At 37.2% G+C, this 23,053-nt stretch overlaps 2 protein-coding genes across 2 annotated transcripts in view; one reads left to right on the top strand and one right to left on the bottom strand.

Moving 5' to 3' along the window:
* The first annotated feature begins 4,753 nt into the window (after nucleotides 1-4,753).
* LOC140325400 (proton channel OTOP3-like) lies at nucleotides 4,754-17,156 on the top strand. The gene is made up of 6 exons (XM_072403224.1): nucleotides 4,754-5,102; nucleotides 8,051-8,187; nucleotides 9,449-9,507; nucleotides 11,198-11,307; nucleotides 12,181-13,364; nucleotides 16,750-17,156. The coding sequence occupies exons 1-6, from the start codon at nucleotides 4,754-4,756 to the stop codon at nucleotides 16,918-16,920; spliced, it is 2,010 nt and encodes a 669-aa protein (XP_072259325.1). The 3' UTR covers nucleotides 16,921-17,156.
* Nucleotides 17,157-21,444: 4,288 nt separating this feature from the next.
* HID1 (HID1 domain containing) overlaps nucleotides 21,445-23,053 on the bottom strand; it is a gene marked incomplete in the record, with an annotated part of 36,892 nt that continues 35,283 nt past the window's right edge. The window contains 1 exon segment of the mRNA XM_072403887.1: nucleotides 21,445-22,033. Within this exon segment, the coding sequence (XP_072259988.1) occupies nucleotides 21,970-22,033 (64 nt within the window).

Here is a 23,053-nt window from a genome sequence, read left to right as displayed (position 1 = left end):
ACACACACACATACACTCATATACACAATACAGTATGTATTGAGCGAGCGTTCGTTCATTGCGCATGCTCAGACCATGCACGATCACTGAACGACCGTACATACGATAGATGGTCAACGATCATCGTCCAATCCGATCCGCCGGTCCGGTCGTTCATTTCCAACGGCTATCCTCGTTCGTCGGCGTCGTTGGTTCCTTTTTTTACGAAGATTTTTGGCCAATCAATCGTTCGTCGTTCGTTGGTCGTTCATTTCCAACGATAAAAATTGGAAGTGTGTACGCAGCTTAAGAGATATCATGTCATTGTAGGATAACCTGTAAAAAAAAAATAGTTAAAAAAACACAAACGCGCAATAAAATAATTTAACATTAATTTTTATTTTTTTAACACATTTTTTTTATCCAAATTTTTACTGCCGAATCTCGTTTTTTTTCGGGTCGGATCTACCCGAATTCGAACAGCCATTTTCGGGTTGAATATAAGGATAAATTCGAGCACCAACACTTATTGTAAGCACAACGTTTATGGCAGCCCAAGTGTTAGTGACAGCAGCAGCATCTGCCAGCCCTACACTTTATCTAATTCTCTTTAAATAACAATTGTGTTGGCGCTGGAGCCCTTAGGATGGTCTTAGCTACCCAAGTCCACAAGCAGCTTGAGCTTTGCTGAGAACTTTAAAAAAGAAAGGGAGAATAGGGTAAAATGTACTGAGTTATGGCTTATGATATCAAGTCCTTAGGCTTACAATATTTACACTTTTGATCACCATGTTGATTAGACAATACGGGTACAGTAATATACTGCTCAGGGCATCTCTGTTCTCCTCCAGTTTATAGGCATGTTACTAGCAGGAGGGTAGTTGTAAAAGAAGAAGAGGTCGCACGGTACTATCCATGGCAAGCATGCATGCGCATTATTGTTATCTAAATGTGCCTGCCCCACTACGCCCCTGTCTATGTGTCACTCAAAGGGGAAGAAACCTACCCATTAGTGACGTCATGATACCAGAAGAGTGGGCGGGTTGTGTTCAGAGAGACAACCCGCCCATCGCCCTGAGCCTGCAATTGCATACGGGAGACATGGTCCGCGGCTCTGGCCACTGCACACCCCCCCCCCAGCAGGGTCCTTCTCCTGACAAATGGGTGGGGGCGGACCAGCCAGAGCCATGGACCACCGAAGAATTATTTGCAAAATAAGGGTGGCCATACATGCCCATTCCCGAAAAAAGTGAGGCACATGTGCCCGCCCCACTACACCCCTGCATGTTACTAGTGTTAGAATAAGTGACTAAGGTACTCACTTTGCCATTGTTTTCCAATAAATTCTCCTTTTCTAGCTTCATCAAAGTCAAACGACTGCCCCTCCTGTCATGACAATAGATTAAACACAGCTTTTTACATTAGAAGTTAGATATGTGTTGTGATTGGCAGGAATGTATTCATGGACTCTGGTAACTAGTTCATTATATATACCGGCTATATAAACACTGGATAAAATTCAATTCATGTTAGTGCTTGGAACACCTCTTTTAATGACTCATTATATATTTATCATTAAGTTCATATTTAGGATATAATGCACCAGTACTATCTCAGCTATGCTAAATGCCTGGCTTTTCTACTTTGTCCAGATTGTAGATACTGTACAATGAATCACTGCTCAATATGTCAGCCATAATGATGGCTTTAATTTGTCCAAACAGTAATTAGTCACACCAAGTTATTAGAGTTATGGGAGCGTCCTTGGCATTGGCCAGACAGTGACTGGCAATAGCATATTATGCCTACTTTACTACAAGCATAAAGAACCAGTTTCATCTGGGTCAGACTATAAAACTAGTAAAGGCAATACAGAGCGTTTGGATAGGTAAATTTACCCAACTTATAATGTCTCCTTGGACAGCTTCTTCACCTAATTGAGGCTCTTTGTTAATTCCAATGTCTATGGAAATCCAAACTCCATTGCATGTTATGTCAGCCTTTTCAAAGCATTGATATGCCTGACCAGAACTAGAAGTTTAGTTGGAAATTACTTATCATGTAAGCCTTAATAAAGACATTATACATTTGTTTTTCAATGACAAACCTATCATTCAGATGCTGGCAATTATGTTCACTGTACTAAAAGTGCTTTTTTGCCAAAACTGGACCATTGCCCCTCATGGTAACCAAATCAACCAAAGTATCTGTTTTGCTTTTTATCAGTCTATTTTTAGTTGGCATGCTGCACAAAAATTAATTGTAATTTTAATTGACTTGATTCAACACTTTAATGATTTAATCTTGATACTTACTTTTGCAGTGGTTGTCCATCAACCCAGTTTTGTAAAACATGTGAATCCTTCTATGCATCAATGCTCAAGCCTTAGCAGCCAATTGCTGGATCAAACATGGACACATGATATAGGGGGCAACATGTTCAACCCTGTGAAATCTCTGACACTATGCAACTTGGAACTTAAAAGGGGTATTTTGCAGCAGTTGCCAAAGAGAACAAACCTTTTTCCTAATAATGCAGTATTGTATTTATAAAATTTAAATATAATATTTAAATATAAATTTATAAAAAATAAAATCAACTGTATTTGTTTTTAAATTTACCAAGTACATTCTTAAATTTCACTTTAAAACACTCATTAGTGCAGCAGTACCTCTGCTGTACGGTAACCAACTATGGCCAGGCTCTGGAACGTTTGGTGAACAAAATGTAAATTATTGGTGAGTAACAGCTATCATGTATGTATTTTTTAGTTGTCTGTCTGGTATCAGCTTTCAGAATATCAGTTACTTCCCATTTTCTCAGCATGTATTTTAAGCAAGCATGTAAGCCTGTTTATATCTTTCATGTCACTTTGCTAGCATTCAGTTTGTTGGCATGTTTTGAATCAGTAATCTGTATCATCATTTTGCATGCAAAAATACCAGACACACCTAACTTTAACAAGCTTCACTCATAAAAAAAATTACCTGCCACTCTGATGAAACTGAGCAAGGCCATGGTGTATATGTTGATTTTTTAGATAATTTAGCTTTGAATTTAACCAGAGCAATAATTTAAAAAAAGATTGTTGGATTCTTGGTAGGATCAAAAGATATTTTTCTATAGTTGCAGATTGATTAAGAAATAGATACTAAATAAAAAGGATAAATATAAATAGGATAAAATAAGCATCACCAAGATGTACTTAAGTTATATATGCCATGGCAGTCATAGAGGTAAAACTATCTCATGGCTGCAACAGCTTGTAGAGCTGTAGAGAAGATTCCTGGTTTCACAGAAGTTATTAATGTAGCTTTAAAGCCACGTAAATTCTTTCACAGAATGGTGATGTACCACTACTATCCCCCTGGCACCATTTCCTCTATATGTGTAGTGAACCCTGAGCATGTAGAACATCTCCAAACAAAAAGAAAACATGGGTTATTGGAAAAAAACAAGCCTTAAAGCTATGGAGCGTACAATATCAAATATCACTTCGAAAGTGCTGTTGAGGACACTCTGTTGCCATCATTCAAACATGAAACTGTTGCTTCACTAATGGTAACCTTCATGACATCCAGGCAAGAGTTATGACTATTTCTGGCACCCTTTCATTTATGTGTGGCTAAGGCAAGCAGTATAAGGCATACCTAGACATAGTATATTTTTTCTTGGAATTTCTCTATCATGTATTAGTTACCTACCAAAATGTTTCAGAATTTGTTTGCCTTTTTATGACAAATGTTGCCACATCTAGATATAGACACATGATAAAAACCTATCATCCAAACAAAAATTATATTTGCATGACTGGTAAAAAAAAAAGGATCCCTTTGGCCGCCTATTTATCTTTGAATGCTACAGAGCATACCATTAAACACTTCACTATCTCAGTCCCTTTTGCTTACCCAGCAGGGATCAGATGGAATCCAACATTAAATGCTAAAGAGGTTTATGGCAGAAAATTCCCACGCAATTGAAGGATTTGCCCTAAAAGAGGGAAGGATTTTCGGATTATACGATATGTACCTACTTGAATGTATAATTGAAACATACTTTTATTATTACATTGATAATAATTTATCCTTTGTGAGGGACAGAGGATTTAGCTTTTGTTTGTATCACTTTGCATCTAAACAAGTGTTTCCGCTAATGCAGGCCCATTATCTTCTCCTCTTTTCAGAAGGTCTTTCAGGAGTGTCAACCTGAAGAAATTAACATGTGAGCAGGACTTTCATTGTGGTCACCCTTTTGTTGAGGATATTGTGATATTTTATGCGAGAAAGACTACCGTAATCAATAGAGCTTTGAAATAAATGTGCTGATAAGGATATGACCACAGGGAGAGTCAGGAGGAGAGAGCAGGGGGTTGTAAAATTGGCATAAAAAGGCATCATTTGGAAGCATAAGGGCAGTAGGTGTGACCCATTCAGAGGAGATTCATACAGGTGTGATGGCCAAAGGAAAGAAACCTGACAAAGGTAACTATTGTTTGGATATACTACTTTCTTATCAAGGCAGTAATATTATAGGGATAACTAAAGAACACGCTGGGAATATGATTCCTCAACAAAGCATATATGGGCCCTTTCCCAAGAGGCCTAGCTTGGAGCAAACTGGCTTGATTCCCCTCAAGTTCTGACTCACTTTACTTATCCCTTTATCAAGTTCTCGGAATGATCTGCCGTTAAAGTGTTGTGTGATGATGTGTTTGTATAATTAAATATAAGCGCTGCTGATTTTAAATTGTCTACTTTTAAATATCTTTTAGAGATGGGTGCTACAGACCTAAACCAGATTGATGCCCATAATCGTGTCAGTTCAGGATATGAGTATTCTTGGCTTCACCGCCACTGCACTTCCACCCTGATCCACCATAAGAGAGCAAGAGGATCTGGCCGACTTCTCTCCGGACTTATGGCAATGAATGTGGTCTTCTTGGGTGCTGCCTTTATAAGCAGTGTGATCCTCAGTTCTTTGCCAGCCCAAACCTCTCATATCTTCTTATCAGTGTTGATGTTCTGCAGCTCAGGATGGATACTTTTTTATCTGCTGAGAACACGCAAGAAACCATTTTCTGACAAACTTCAGGATCACCATGCTGGATCACTGTGGCTAAAAGGTCAGTACACATACAGGTTTATCAACTCTTTGTTATTCATAGTCAACTTAATCTGAACAAACCTTGCATTTACAAAGATCTCTTTTGAAGGTGAAAAGCGGGACCCACCTGTCTCAGTCACTATAGGACAAAATGTTTTTTCTTTTGTGGATTTTATTCCCTAAAAGAGTCTTTATAAATATGGTTCTGTGAAACTTAATGGCTTTTTTAAAGGTTGTAGCTTTTATTCATTGGAGAGTGAACAGTGGATACTACCTAGAAATAAAACGGGATTAATGATCTTTTTAGCTATCTGTATTGAGTGTATTCTTCCTCTTGATCACCTATATAAAGATTAAACCAACTGTGCACCAGTGTAATGACGCTCTTCTCCACCAACCATCAATGTAAGGAGATTTTTTCCCATTTACCACTAATATAAGGTGCACTGCAATGTAAATGATGATCTTACTGCTTGTATTTGTTAGGGAGCACTTTTCCACTAAGCAGCGATAAAAGATAACTGCAATTTTCACATCTGTAATTTTCTGACTTTTAGTTTTTGAATTTGTCTAATATAAGGATTATTACTGGAAATGTGTTTTCCAAAAAGAGCAACGCTTGATAACCAGTGAGCTGTATATATAATAATAAGAAATCTAAGTTATCTCAAGGGTTCTTCCATGTTAAAAAGATTGGGAAAGGCATCAGTAAAAGCTGAGTTGTGAAACACAATAGCCTGCCATGGTTGTGCTGACTCATTACTTCCATTGTTATCATGAAATAAAATAAAAAGAAAGTCTTGAACTGGTCCTACTGAGGCAGCCACATCATTTCAGCTGTGGATTTGTGCACACTGCCCTGGAAGTACTGGCTCTGGGATGGAACATTGACATCCTCCAGTACTAATTATTACCTCATTTGAAGGTGAAAGAGATTTGAAAGACTTTCTTGCAACAATTCCCTCTCTAGAGAGAACTAAGCAATCCTTCAGCTATGACTCAACTCCTTTAACATGCTGAAAAATCATCTAATGCTCTCACAAAGCTTACTTTCAAAGAAAAAGTAGATATAATCTCAGCCCTTTAAAATCAAATTAATTATTTAACATGTTAAAGTATATCTAAATCCAAGAACATAAATACAATATATTAATAAATTGCAGCCAACCTAACCACGGATGACATAGTTATATTGGTTTTCTATTATTTATAGGATTTATTGTTTGAAAATGAAAGGGGAATGACGCAGATCAAACTGAGTGCAAAGTACATCTATAAATGGATCCAAAGCTGTTGGGGATGAGGGGCATTGGTAAAATATATTAAGATACCTTTATTCCTATACCTCTTCCTTATATTTAACATTAAACACCTGGAAAAAATATGTGATGGACCCATAGAGAAGTTTGTAGGGTAATAAACACTGATATGAATATTTTTATATAAAAACACATTTATTGAATAGCATTTCTAAAAGACTTGTTAAACCAACATTGTTAAAAAAAAAAATTAACAACTTTTATATATAAGCTTTTTGGTGATCATATAATAGACTATGCACAATTTTGAAAAAAGCAGGTGAACACATTCAATATAAGTCAAAGCGGAAGTATTCATTTTTTTTATAACTCTTTGATTTTTAATAATATTATTAATGTTATTATACCAAAATGTAACATTTTACCACAATATAAACCAAGATACAAGCAAACAAAAAGGAGAAGGACAATATATACTATGTATGTAGAAAAAAGGAAAACATTTACAAATTTACGGAAAACAGAAAAAAATATTATTATAAAAGTTAATAAAAAGCCTATTATAAAGTACTAATATCAATTATTGAATGTCCCAAACTGATAACTTTTACCTAGTAAAAAAAACATCCATATACCTCAGAATTCTGGTACTGTTTCCAGCAAGACCAAGTACCCATACATTTTTCTCCTGTACTATATTTTGAAGATGTAAGATCCTCCAACTGCATTATATATATTTTTTTTTTAAACCAAAGACCAATAGTGGGAGGGATTTACACTTTTCCACAACAAAGATATACAAGCTCTGGCAGCATTGACTAAGTGTCTTATCACCGAACCTCTATGTTTTTATTGAAAAACTGTTATGGTGCAATAAAAAAAATCTAGAACATAACTTTCTGTAAACTGGTATACTATATCCCTCACCTTGGCCCAAAACGGCCTCAAGATCAGACACAACCAAAATACATCAAAATACACATCATTATAGTGGACGTGTGCTATGCGGGACCCGCACGGACTCGCCCACTCCAATTCCAAGAACATTCTTTGCACGGAGCTCGCACTGACACTGGACTCTGAGCACAGGGAATCCCTCAGAGCACAGGGAATCCCTCATGTCACCTTGGTTGGCCTGTGCTGTGCGGGACCTGCACAGACTACGCCCACACTAACCCTGAGTACGTGCTGAATGGTCGGCCCACACACATTTTCATCTCACCAAATCTGTCCCTCTTTGCAAAAAAATTGAACACCCCTGATCTAAAAGAAAAAACAGAATTGGAGACCACTGTGGAAAGATATATGACACCTCCCTTTCTCCGAAAAGGGAAAGACTAAGTTGAAGTTTATTCTAATAAACACTTTATGTTTTTATTACATACCATGTTTTAGACCCAGTGACATCATCATTAGGTCTCTGTTTCCCATTTCAATGCAGGCACATCATGGTTTGGGCTACCAAGGGACTGAAATAGGGGGATGTGATAATGTATATGTTATGCTGGGCCTCCATGAACTCAATTCCAATGAATATAACGGGAGGGTCAGGGATGGTCAGGCTGGAGAAGAAAGAGACATTTATTACAAGCTGCACTCAATTCACTGACATTACCTGCAATTATAGAATCTGTAGTAACCGAAGTGTCAATCTTTTTACATTAGTGTGACATAACTTAATTCAATGCCAACTATTTTGTTTCTCCAGCTTGTCTTGCACTGTTTGGGATTTGTAGTATCCTCCTTGCTGTTTTCAAAATTGGCTATGATATATCTTTACTGACATGTAAGTTACCAATGGATATCATCTTCTCTGTCATGGAAATCATCTTCATTAGCACACAGGTAAGTGAATATTAGAATTTCATCATATGCTGGATAACTAGAGAGATATGTTATTGTTTTCTAAAGCTCAAATACAGCCACTTTTGTAGATTTGCAATATCCAAATATTCTATTGTGTTTTTCCATTGTCTGTCTTGAGAAATATAGTTTTACTTCTTGATTCTGCAACAACAGGGCAAGAAAAAAGAGAAAGTGGTTGTCATTAGTACAGAAAGACATGAGATTCTAACCCAGGGGTGGGCATTTATGGGGTGGGTGGGAGCACACTAGGCCAGACCCGCCCACCACCAGAGAATGCCCCCTGAAGTGAAATCCCTCTCCTCCGTATGCATTGCGGAGGAGAGGGATTTACCTTCAGGGAGCTTTCCCTTTTTACCGCGGCGGCGGAAGTATCAACACCGGCCATGGTAAATAGGGTAGCAACTGCAAGGGTGCAGCACTGGAGCACCGGCGGTCCTGGAGCTCTAGCGGCTCTGGCTCTGGTAGTTCCTAACGCCCCCTGGCCGATCCTCTGGCGACCTGCAGCTTTAAATATTTTAGGCATGTGTTAAGCCGGCCATGGTAAATAGGGAAGCAACTGCAAGGGGGCGGTCCAGGAGCTCCAGTGGCTCCGGCTTCGGTAGTTCCTAACTTCAGAACCGCGGGTTCCTGACTTTGGAGCCCCGGGTTGCTGGCCAACATTAGGGGTTAGGCCGGAACGAACTACCAGCTAGGCCGTATCTGGCTGAAAGGCCAGAGTTTGCCGACCCCTGTTTTAACCTTTCCCCAGTTAATAAAAAAAAGTGTTTTGCTGCAGTCCCTCACAACAATGTCCTATTTTAACAAATGCCTCTCAACAATGTGGAAATCCTATCTTTTCACTTCCCAGAAAAAAAATACATTTAAAAAATGCTGTTTGCTATATTTTATGTATGTATGATGACCAGATTCCTGCAGCATCAATATTATGATTACTATAAGTGACAGCACTTAATACTTGCATGGATCAAGCCACAAGAAAGTGTGCTCATATGGTCATGAGGAAAAGAAGATACCAACTTTAGTTCTTTAGGAAAATCAGAGAAACATGACTGTAAATTTGCAGGTGGCACAGGTGTGGGGTAGGTAAAGTGTGAAGATTTCAGAGATCTGGGCAGCATGGCATATGGATAGATAGATTAGGCACAGATAGTAAATGTTTGTGAATCTGGTATCTGTGACATTCATCATTATAAGCTAAATAAAGAGAATATGCTCAACTCATGATATGTTTTTCTCGCAGACCTGTTTTCTGTGGCTTTCATGCCGGGACTGTGTGCAGGTACATCATGATATAACCAGGTGGGTATGAAGAAAGAGAAGTGTTAAGTGGAAAGCAGACTTGGCAATAGATAACCTGCTATTTAAAATAAAGCCAAAGCTGACTTAAGCTAATAGTAGTTAGTCACATTCAACTGGGACCTCTCCTCCTCCTGTGTCACGGTCTGTATCTGTCTGTCATTTGCAACCCCTATTTAATGTACAGCGCTGCATAACATGTTGGCTCTATATAAATCATGTTTATTAATATTATTATCAGTAATAATAATAATAAAAATAAAAATAATAATAGACTTGTTTTTGAAATTTTAAATATGTTTCATGGCTTATCCTAGCCAAGTATCATGGAAATGCTGCAGCATTTATGTCCATAAAGGTAGGACAGATACCTATTCACCATGTAATGTGAAAAGTCAGATGTTGATTATGCAAGAACAGAATGGGAATATGCAACCAGAACAGGGTGGTTCATCGACTTTCACACCTCCCATCCAGGTCCTTGCTCAATCAACATCTGCCTTGACACATTCCATTGGATTAAGGTGTCTGATGACTTTCGTGGACATAAATACCTGGGTTTATTCCTCACTCATTAGAAAAGACTTAAATGTGACTAACTACTTCTAGATATACCATGACCTGGATAAATGTGAACCTTTACAGACAAAGAACCTAGCTTTGTTTTGTGAATGGCACCATTAGCATGAACATGTAATGCACTTGTAACTGACACAGGCAGTCTTCATTATTAAGCAGTTTGTTTTGAACTAGCTGTAAGAAAATTTGTATACTATGTTTTACCATACTATATAGCGCACATAAAACCTGAATAATCGTTTGGGTCAGAGCATTGCACAATGCATTTCTCTATTGCAGCTGTACTGGCCACCATTACATCAGGGAGCTCTACCTAGTTCTTGAAAAAGTTTATGGGTGTTAGGATTAAGAGGTTGCAGAAAAGAAATACTATTCACATAATAGTCTGCCTTTTATATTCTGATGTTAACAAACAGTAAGTGAGCAAGTGATCCTTAATAAAAAAAAAAGTGGAGCATTAGAAAAAAAGAAGGGACTTAACCCAAATACTGAGTTTGGAGAAAGTGTCCAAAAACTGTTAAAAGATAAAAACATACATAAAAATATGCATCATATGTATGCCTTAGCTTTATCACCGATGCCTTATTCATGTCCTATTGATGAAATTAAATCATTTGTACTAAAATTTATAATGACTAGTCATCTACATTGTGAATTTTTTTTCATGATAAAACAATAGCTACCGTTTTTGTGGAATTTTAATATTTTAAGCATATGTTAAGACACATTTTTTGGATAAAATAGGGAAGGGTGAGAAGCTTAAAAAATAATATTGTTATCCACATCTCAGAAGATACATCCCTCTATTTACACTGATCAGCATTGTCACTAAGCAAAATAAATAGGGGAAATGGTAAAATGACGATGGTAGCACCTGTTTCATTAACATTTAGGTGGGAATTCTGTTGACTTTCTATTAGTTCTTTTAGCTTCTCCAGGACAAGCAGTGAATAGAAATCTTCCCAGCTGGACATAGACAGCAAAAAGTTAATTTAAACGGAGTTTTAACCCTCCCCTTGATCTAAAAGTAAAAAACAACAATTATGGCAGTTTAAATACTGTATTGACATCCTTTTGTTGTCGTTTTTCATCAATCTCCATTTTTTGTTTCCAGATGTGGATTTATGCTGTCACTAGCCACCAACCTCCTGCTTTGGCTTACGGCTGTTATAAATGATTCAGTGCACAGAGAAATACAAAGTTTACAACCAAACAGCACTTCAGGCAAGTTAAGCTTTAAAAACCAAGGGTACATTCCAAAAAATTAAAAACATCTATCATGCAGCCAGTAGGTACAGTAAAGTCAGTTATATCAGTTTTGGTTAGTAAAGATCACACGAAAGCCAGCACTCCATGGTCCAATGTCACGGGAAAGTGTTTATTGGAGTTCTATAACTAAAAACAGTTTCATGACATTTTGGTGACCTAAAAGCTTTCTTTATGAATACATAGATACAGAACTACATGTTGATGTTTTTATTTATGATGATTGCAGGCTAGTTTGCTTGTGATCCCTGAAATTAACATAGTGCCACCATTTATTATGTACCCCATGTTGATGATGGTACCACATTGATTTGCAGGGTAGAACTCTAAAATTGATTGAGTTTTGATCACCAATAGCAATGTGGCAAATGGTAATACTGAAGCCTTCCCAGCTTCTATAATGGTTTTAACCCCCAATAAAGGGGATGTATTTAGCTCCAAAAACCCATTGACTGTTTTATGTGAACCGAATGTAGATTATTAAGCCACCAATTTTGCCACCTATTGTTTTGTTTGGTGCTCCTGGTTTTACATTTGTACCTCTATGCCTGGCGTCCAAACTAGGGGTGACTTGTTTAGATAGATGTGAGCAGCCTGACTATAGACAATATATTTGACAGATATGATGTTCCCTTTGCTACTGTAAATATTAGATTTGAAGTTCCAGAACATCTAAGAATTGTTATTAAAAAAAAACCTTAACAGAAATGATAATTTTACCCAACTGTACTCAAAATAAAATCATGGCTGGAGTTAGGTGTTTGGGCATCTGCTGATTTGGTTTGTTTTGTGTTTGCTCAGTAACTAATCAGGCATCATCTTATCTTCTAGATGAAAACAGTGACTGTTTATGTCTAAAGCACTCAATGTGCTGGACCTTCCAAAGAGGATATGTGATCCTGTATCCATTCAATTTGGAATATTGTCTTATCTGTGCATCAATGCTTTACATAATGTGGAGGAATGTTGGCAGAAAGGACACGTCTTCCCCTGCCTTGCCACATCCAAAGTTTCATCTTCAGGGAGTTCTTTATGGCCCGGTGCTAGGTGGTGCTGCATTGATGGTAGGATTTTGCATTTTCATCCAGTATCAGGTACAAGCCTCTTTGGGAGTCCCTGCCACCATGTCCTTCATTCTATTTTACATCTACAGTGTTGTTCTGCTGCCCATAATGGTCGTCTCCTGCATTGTTGGAATAATTGCACAAACCTTCAAAGAGAAACAGTTTGTGGAACTGTCAGAACAGAAAAGTGAGCATGATGATAATAAAAGTGATGCAGATAATACGACTAAACAAGAAAATAAAAATCAATGCAGACACAGGCACGTAGAAAGGTGCAAGGATTATGGACAAAGAGAAGGGGATACAGAGGAACCCAAAGAGCAAAACAAAGAATGGACAGATCAAGAAGAAATTATGGAACATAAAGGCGATAAGGAAGAACATTGTGAAAAAAGTGAGGCTCAGACAAAAAACGGAAAGTGCAATGAAAGCATTCCAATAGAGGAATTGGTAAAAGAGGATAAAACAGACCACATGGACAGCAACCATAATTACAAGACAACCAAGAGAAAAAATAATGTTGAGAAAACCAGCCATGACTTGGCAATGAGTGCTTGTCAAGCTCCTAAAAACTACACTCGTAGTCTAGAGATAATCCTGCTCCTGATGGCAGCTCTTGGTCAGATCTGTATCTCTTATTATTCTATTGTTGCCATTGTGGCTACAAGTACATGGAACTTGCTGAATAGCCTAAATCTGTCATACTCAATCCTCATGATCTTGCAACACATTGCACAAAATATATTTATAATTGAAGGCATGAAAAAAGAGCATCATGATCATATTCATCCATTATCACAGGAGGAAAGCAAAGAAGAAGCTCCTCGTAGGATGTCTATGTCAGAAATACGCAGAGTGTCCTTGGCTTATCTGCAAAATATTGGAAGACTCGGTATCAGCGGACGACTTGTGAAGGAGATTGCCCTTTTTCTAGTTCTCTGTAATATAATGGTAAGGCCATTCTACTATGGCATTATTCTGTACTAACTTGTTACATCTTAAAGAGAACCTGTGGCCAGATCATACACAATAAAGTAGGGGAACATGAAACTAAAATATTACTGAATTACATGATTTACACAGACTAGGACATGGGTGTTATGGGTTACGAAAGAACCTAACTCCAAGGGTCCTTAAAGCAGTGCATTAACACATATTCGTTAAATATAAATGGGTGGCCAATGACCCTTACCATGCAAAGAAATGTTTGTTTTCTAACTTATATATTCCATAATTGGAAAGGAAGTGAAAGGAAGAGGCAGGGTGGGGGTGGTAGGGAACAGTTAGAATGTGCTTCACAATAAATCCAACACAACAAAGCTGTATTAGGATTTTTTTAGATTGCAAAAGTCCACTCAAGTACAAAGTTTTAAAAGTTCATATAACTGCAAAGTGAAAAAAAAAGAATGTGAAAAACATATTGAGCCCCCTCAACTCACACTTATCAGCTAAATACATAGTAGCAGAAATTAGGCACCCCTACATCAGTTTTATAACAATCTGCCTATTGCTGCACAATGTTTGCAGGCTGAAACTGTCTGTAGTTTGTGGTTTAGACTTCTTGGCACTACATGTGCAGCTCTGCCATCGGCTGGGCATTCCTTAGCACTGCAGTAGTACCTAAACAAAGCACCTGATCAAAGGTGTGCAATGCTACCTGTGGGTAACTTTTTAGGTTTGATTTGGATATTTGCTTTTGCTTGCCACTTGTTCCTTGACAAGACAAAAGAAAAACCTTTTGCTTTTGCCATCGTCCTTCCTGACTTTGTTCTTGTATTACGATTCTGTATTGAATTAAATTCTACCTAAAAGTACATTTTCACCGTTCAGGCAATACCAAGTGATGTTCTCTACATTGCAATGCAACATCCAAACCTTCAGCAGTTCTGGGGAAGACCTAAAACAACCAGATTAGCAACTTAGTAAAAGCCCTGTAATAGTGACACAGATCATATTCTGTACTTTTTTTTTACCTCCATATAAGTGAGCATCCTATAAAGGTTACACGATTTGTATGCATGTCATACATCCTCAAAAGCTGACAGCCTAGGAATCATTATTCTATTATAAATATAATACTAAACAATTGCGATTATTATGTAAGGTACCACTGTATAAATCATGAATCATTCCAAAATTATTGCTAAGCACATTTGGATTCACATCTCTGCCGTAAATTGTTGGTTAGGCCAATGGTTGCCAACTGGTGGTTTGCCCTCATTCTAACCTGTAGTGCCCGGGGATCTCTCACTAAGAGGAGGATTCTCATGGGTCCATTCATAACTGCAGCCACGATACTCCTCCTCTCAGAGTCCTGAATCATGAGGCTTGTGTTAATGAATGAACGCAGCCGTGGGAAAAATCAGAGGATTTTTCCCACGTTGCATTAATTCTTGAGCAGCCAGCGAGACTTACACTGTGTTTCAGGATAGAGAAACTCTATTCGGGAACACATGGTACAGGGCTACAACAGCAATTAGATGTCAGCTCCGCTCTCGTGATTGGTCCTGCAGGTCCCAAAAACTAGGTCTCACCAGCCGAATTTACAAAGGCTGTTCTCCCCTACATGTTTGGTAAGCGAGAATGGCTCAATTCACCGCGAGACCGAATTTAAAAAAATTGGTCACTCATCCCTAGTAGCCTTTCTTTACAGCCATCTTATGCGCAGGAGGTAGCTGGGTGACTGACAAATCCTTGTTTTTCCTAACCCTCGGAGATGTTGTGCAGCCAATGGTCTGTAACTCCTGATAATGCATCCTCTTCCTTCCCCTTTTTTTTTTTTAACTAATTCTGCCTTAGCCCCACAAACTGGCAAGTATTTGATCTCAGGATCACTGACTTGCTGCAGGATAATCTTGGTCATGGGTGAGCATCCCTCCTTGTAAAGATTAAGGATAAGAAGGACAACACCATGATTAGAGGTAGAGAAGGGTTCAGCCACACAACAGTCAGGAGACACCAGGTAGGAAACAACAAGAGGCAGTGATGTTCCAACTATTGGAGATTACAACCAATGGAGCTCTAGCAATGAGGTGGGGATATTCATCTATGAGAGCTATTTATAGGAGAGGAAGAATGTGCCCTACAGGTACAGATTGCTGCTATCTCCTGAGTTGGACCACAGAGCTCTACAGTTTGGTCCTTTTTTAACCTGATCCCCCACAGACAGGATTATTGTAGCCTTTGTTCTGTTTTATAAGCTGTGTACCAACCACTCCAACATAATGGAAACACTGCAGCTTGGTGGCAACTGCACTTAAATTTCCACCAAACCCAAAATAAGTACCTAAAGTATTCCCACCAAAAATAGGTACCTAAAGTACCTATTTTTAATGATTTTGAAATAATTGGTAATATAGAAAAAATTTGGGGAAAAAATGGTTTTGAAATCATTTTTACATATACACGTATATTTTACTGAAGTTTTAGGAAAGTGCCATGTGGTACTTAAAAAAAAAGCTGGACTTGACGTGGGCCCTCCCACTTTCCATGCTCCTCTGTTAAATGTGGTTTACTTCCCTTTATGGGTGTTTTGTTATCTCATTGTATTACCTAGCACTACAATAATTGCAATATTGTTTATACTGCTGTTTTCATATTTGTAGTAACAGCATATTGATCCCAAATCCCCTCTCTTCCAATAAAATATATTAAAATAAAAATAGCTCCCAATATATACAGTCCCCGAGTTAAGGACATCCTACATACGGACGACTCCTAGATATGAACGGGGCTTCCCTGCTCACTTGTGTGCAGGACAGAGGCTTGATGGAGGAATTGGGGGATGGTTTTCATGCCTTGCAGAAGAAGTCTTTTGCTGTTCTCCAAACTTTTGTAACCCTTTAATGACCAGGAAAAAACTCTGCAGTTGTTTCTTTTTGCAAAACAAAGCATCAAAGCTTGCTCCAGAAGTTAATGAATGTCTAGGCTCCATAATTTTGTGACAAACATCTGTCCTAATTGGATTTATTAAAATAATGTACCTGTTCCGACTTACATACAAATTCAACTTAAGAACAAACTTACAGTCCCTACTTTGTATGTAATCCAGGGACTACCTGTACTATGAAATTGTATGTATAGTGGTTTAACTTTATTTTTTTTTTAAAGAAAACTTTCCTATTGTGTGGTTCCTAAGTGTGCTGGTCTGTTTAGGTCTACTACCACCTAAAACTAGACAGATTGGCATATTCATTTTTGATGTGTGTGTAATTTTGGGAAAGTGCAATATTTTATGAGTATATACAGGTGGTAAAGTTGAGTATAGCTATACTTGCTTCATACTGAAGTTCCACTTACTACCTGCATTATTTCATATTGTTGTGATCTTTTACAGTTATGGATCATGTCCGCTTTTGGAGATCATCCTCAATATACAAATGGCCTGGAACGTGAATTCTATGGAGCTTCTGCATGGTTTTCCATTCTGAACTTTGGACTTCCTCTATCTGTTTTCTATAGGATGCACAGCGTAGGAGGGCTGCTAGAAGTCTATCTTACTGCATAATTATTCCTCCCCAGGGTATCGGAGACTCTAACCTTCCAATGGATATGGTATTAGAGTGATACATTGACTGTAAATCAATGTTTTACATATATAACCAAATAATGGTTAAATTAAACACCATTTCTTAAATGTAATATATATACTATTTGCTACACAAATCATTTTGTTAAAAAATGTTATTAAAAAAAAAAAGCTTTCTATTGCAATCAATATTTAAAAATGTAAAAAATTGCAAGTATTTTCTGTTTTCCTTTTTTTTTTATTTGAAGTTTTGTTGGATGAATTTAACATGATGTCAAAATAACATACAACAATAGTAGATTAACAACCAGAAATAAAATCATCAACAGGATCAACAGTACCAAGGAGTGCTGTTAACAAAGGGTGGAAGCTGGTAACATTTAACACACAGCTAACATCCTCAGGGTTGATATCGCTCGTTATCAACTCATTTATGTTCTCTCGTACACTAAATTGTGTAATCTTCCAAGATATACCCATGACTTTACCTAAGATTTTTTTAATGTAATAAAAAAAAAATAGGGGGTGAATAGGGATTTGAGTCAAGTGATACGTTATGAAGGCAGTGGTGGGGAGGGGAGAGTTATAAGGGAAGGGGGGGGGGTTAGTTGGTAAGTTTCTCCTCTTCCTTTCTTTATGTGTGCACGTCACTCACATTGGGCCTGATTTATTAAAGTTCTCCAAAGCTGGAGAAGATACACTTTAATTAGTGAAGCTGGGTGATCCAGTAAACCTGGAATGGATGTGGTCCAGGATTGAAAACATTTGGTAACAAATAGCAAGTGACTTTTAGGAAATCCATTCGGGGTTTGCTGGATCACTCCGTTTCATTGATAAAAGTGTATCCTCTCCAGCCTTGGAAAACTTTAATAAATCAGGCCCACTGTGTTCACAAATCAGAAATTCTCAGCTTTTTTAATTGACGCTCCAATTTTCATTATGAAGTATGCAGTACAATACAAGTAACATTTTAAGCAGTAAGAATTTCATTCTCTGCTCGAATTTTATGTCTTAGAAGGTGGAGCTTTCCTCAATAGAAGAAATAGATCTTCTCAAGCGATCCCACTTAGGGAATATTCTGAAAAGAATAGTGTAATGCATGGCTATTTCTTTGGAAGAAAAACGTAGCAGTTGGCAACAAAATTTGTTAGATGTATATAGATTATTCAGAGGGAATTGCTTTCTTTCAATAAACTAAAAACATATTTGTACAAACTCCAAATATTATAATAAGAGGCTGTAAAGTGATTTAGATAAATAATCAGGACAGAATACTCTTTGCCTACCAGTGCCTAGGTTCCTCTTACAGATATATATACCCAAACTGTTTAATTAGACCAAGGTCTGCTTTTCAGAAACATTGATTAAAATTCTAATTTATACATAAGTGCATGCATTGCTATACTGACCAGAAAGATTAGGTCAGAATAATGTGTGAGTAAAAGAAGTGCCAAGTACAACCAAATACAAATGGGATTTTCTATCCCTGAACAAAAAATGTGCATCACAATTAATATACAAATCCATTTATTCCCCCTATAAATATATTTACCTGTTTGTAGCAATGTCGGTTTATTTGCAATTGTTATAAATGTATTTTTTAAAAACCCAACAAAAATGTATTGAATCTAAAAAAATGTATTTATTAGATGACCATAACTTAGTACATATAACATATATCCTACGATTAATATAAAATTGTCTAACAACAGGCAAAGTTAGAAAATATTTAAAACAATATTCTCCATATTAAGTAACTTGCAAGTCAACTATATGGCACTTAGTTAGAATGAAGCCAATGCTTGAATAGCCTGAGTTTTGTGTAAATGGGTAAGAGTCCAAAAATGCAAGGAAACTATATTAATTTATTGGATTTGGAGTATCTATATAAATCAATAGTCTGCTATTCAGTATAATAAAAAATCTAAACCTTTTAAAAGTATGCCTGATTACTAGAATGAGAGCATAGTGCAGCATGGATAAGTGGACATATGTTTTATATATTTAGTTATGGTTACCTAATAAATGGTTTATATTGTTTATATCCATTGCGGTGAATAGTTTGAGTTTCTAGGTAGGGAAATTCTTTTGTTTTTGGAAATATGGTGCTTTGTCTAAATGAAAGGTGTATGCATCCCTATGACAAGGAGAGCGGCAAGGAGTTATTATATTAGGTCATCCAAGTTCCCCCTATTCAACTTTGTATATTGAACTGAAAAGTATTGTTCTGTTTTGAACATAAAAAACTAAAACATACTATGTTCTATATAACTATAACTATAACTTCAATTCCTTGGGTCAACAAATGAATCTAATGGCTCCTGGCAGATTAGGAGGATTTTTTGTCTTCTTGTGTTGCCAAATTGGCAAGAGCTTTAAGGAGGGTTTGGTTTTGGATCAAAGCTTTGTTTGAAAGGCTGAACCAAATGGCCATCTTCTTAACCTTTATTGTAGAATTCGGGGGAGTGTGTGTAAAAAGTAATAGCTAAAAGCAGACAACGTCCTTACAGATGCAATCATTTTCACTGAGTCGTTGGAGCCTGACTTACACCCACAGCCTACAAAGACCCCTCTAGAAGGTGGGCACAATAGCTTACCTGTGCCAACCAAGGAACTAATCCACCCATGTGCTACATAGTACATTGAACATTTCAATAAAGGCTGGCAGATAATATAATAGTGAAGAACTCTGTAACACAGATTAACAGTAAGAATTAATATTATTTAACAGGATTTATATAGCGCCAACATAATATGGAGCGCTGTACATAAACTAGGAGTTGCAAATGAAAGACAGGGACACAGGAGGAGGAGAGGACCCAGCCCAGAAGAGCTTAAAATCTACCAGTACAACAGCAAATAATTAACGTTTAATCCCTTTGATGTTAGATGATAGCAGGTGATTAGTTCAGCCTATACCCTCACTGCCCTTTTTTAACCTTCATAGGAAAGATCATTGGATAGAAGAAAGGCTTATAATCACTTTTGCAGTGACCATGCTAGAGAAATCTACCCTTTATTACATGTAGGAGAAAGAAAACCTCCATCAGGTTTAAATTATTCATTTGAACCCATGACTTTTAAAGATCATGATATTGGGACTTAAGAATACAGAAATCATCCATATTTTTGTAGCAATGTAAATATTATAAATACTTTGTTTTCCCATTGGGCTACCTATCCCTAGTCAGCCATATCTGTGGGCACAGTAACAATTAAACCAAATACTTTTTTCTATGTATTGACTTTATCCAAGCAGGGGGCTATACAGAGGGAAGATCAGCCAACACAGCAAATGTGAAAGATATGTCTTACTTAGTGCAAAGCTTTGTAATAAAATAAAAATCACAAAAAAATACTTTGGGATACTATCGTACAAAAACGTTTTGGATTTACCAGTACTTTACCTTAGTGCCATGCTATAAAACCTGTTATGTATTTATTTTACTATATGCCTTTATGTTCTTATGGGCTCAATACTTACATTACCAATACAGCTCTGATTATTTAGTAATACATTTGCAATTACTTAAATCAGATAAATGAATGCAATGTTTTTTAGGCGGGACAAGCTAAGGCTTTTCTCCAGCAATATTGTTTTGTTAAAAAAATATTTTATTTTCTTTGCAGTCAAAACATGTAAAATGCATTTTTTATATCTTGACCAGTGTTCATTTTAAAGAAAAGTAGTTTTAATGTAAAGTAAAAGTTATTCACTTTATCATTTTATTTTACAATTTATAAATTACACTAAAAATATTTTTGGTAAAATAAAAGCTATTATTTGAAAACTAAAGAAAGATTTTTTTTTCAATGGTAAACTTTTTGTGTAATGGTGAAAATGTAAAAAGAACACAAATGAAATAAAAAAATAAATCAGAAATGTTTATAAAATAAAACAAAATCAGCTAAAAATATTAGCTAAGAGTAAAAATTTAAAATGTGTAATTTTTCTCTTTAACAGCTGTATTAACAAGGGTAGCTGGGTGCTCTCGGCTCCTGTGTGCTTTTTGCACATTTATTCCTATTTTCTTTTATATTGCTGAGGCTTAAGTGAAGTCTCGTGTGAATATACTGTAGCTGAGACACCAATCGTTAATACTGTTTGTGAAATATCTTATGGTGGCCGAGTTGCTTCCATAAGTACCCATTTTGAGGAGATACTTATTCCATTTTTTCTGCAGTTTAGTGAAATGAATTAAGTCTGCCACCTAAACATTATTCCCTGAGATGTGCTGACTAATAACTTGGCTTCATTGCACATTGGACTTTGTTAAAAAATATCTTACCATCACCCTGTGCAAACAAGGAGTGGACCTCAGGGAAGATTTATTGGGTACACATAACAGATAATATACTGGGGGTGGGAAAGTATGTATCCAAATCTATTTCAGAACATAAAAGGCACAACACACACAAAGATAGCAAATATAAAACTATAAACACCGCCTATAAATGTCACATTGATAAGCACAGCAATCCAAATGATTTATAAAGCAGTCAAAAGATTGATTTGCAACCTTTAATCCTAATGCACACACAGTCAGTTTATATCCATAGACTATTTTATTAATATAATTTAATACATTACATCTGGTTTTAGGCGGAGAGCTACACAGTGTAGGATTTGTACACAGGACTTCCCTCACATACAGATGGGTAAATGTGCAAAACAAAAAGTTACAGAAGAGGGAGAAGATTTTACAAATCAGCTCATATAAACCACTTTTTACCTTGCGCTGAACTAGAAGTAGCAACGTGCTATCAAAGCAAACTGGGATTTGTAGTTCAGCAGGCAAGATACTCGTTATTAAACCCTGATCAAAAATCAACATAAAAACAAATAATGAAAAAGTAACAAAAGCTTTTTGAAAATACAAGAGGTATGATATGTGCTTTTTATGGAGTGTTTTAATATGCCTGTGGTCAATTACATTGTAGTTTATGGAGGGGGTGAAGTATCCTATGACAAGAATTCAGATATGTATGACTGGTACTAAGCAATTATGGCAATTATGATGATGATGTTTAAACTCTCTGGATTTCAAACAGCTTCACATCCGTGTCATACCAGATTGGAGGGTCCATGTTCCTGCAAATTACACAAAAAGTCTATTAGTGTGACGGGATCCCAATCAGCAAGTCATCATTGATGTAAACAGTATTTGCTCCACACACTTCAATCTTAAGGACCCTTTACATTGCTGCATTATGGTATATTATTGCATTGGTATGATATTGGTACCGCACATGTATGGTATGGTAAAGCACATTGCCGTGCCTGTATGGTAATGTACCGCACAATGTCGCACATGTATGGTATGGCACCGCACATTGTCGCGCATGTATGGTGCCGCGCATGTATGGTGCCGCACATGTATGGTGCCACACGTTTCCACAATGTATGTTATGGAACCGCACATTGCCACACATGCATGGTATGGTACCGCACATTGTTGCGCATGTATGGTATGGCACCGCACATGTATGGTATGGTACTGCATATTGGCGCACATGTATAGTATGGTACTGCACAAGTATGGTATGGTGCCGCATATTGACACACATGTATGGTATGGTGCTGCACATTGCCGCGCATGTATGCTACCGCACAGCACATTGCCGCGCATGTATGGTATGGCACCGCACATTGTCGCGCATGTATGGTATGGAACCGAACATTGCTGCGCGTGTATGGTATGGAACCGCACATTGTCGCGCATGTATGGTATGGAACCGCACATTGTCGCGCATGTATGGTACCACACATTTCTACAATGTATGTTATGGAACCGCACATGCTGCACATGTATGGTATGGTACTGCACATGTATGGTATGTTGCCACATAATGCCGGACATGTTTGGTATGGTGCTGCACATTGCCGCGCATGTATAGTACCGCACACCACATTGCCGCGCATGTATAGTATGGCACTGCACATTGCCGCACATGTATGGTATCGCACTGCACATTGCCGCGCATGTATGGTACTGCACATGGCCGCGCATGTATGGTATGGTACAGCACAGGCTTTACATTTAGCATTAAAAAATGCAAATGTCTTAGTCCAGTAAATATGAAATATTGAATATTTAATTTTCCCCACTTA

Source organism: Pyxicephalus adspersus, chromosome 3 (genome assembly GCF_032062135.1).
Source record: "Pyxicephalus adspersus chromosome 3, UCB_Pads_2.0, whole genome shotgun sequence".
Classification (NCBI taxonomy): Eukaryota; Metazoa; Chordata; class Amphibia; order Anura; family Pyxicephalidae; genus Pyxicephalus; species Pyxicephalus adspersus.
The sequence above is the reverse complement of the archived record's forward strand: the minus strand, read 5'-3'. Positions and strand labels throughout refer to the sequence as shown.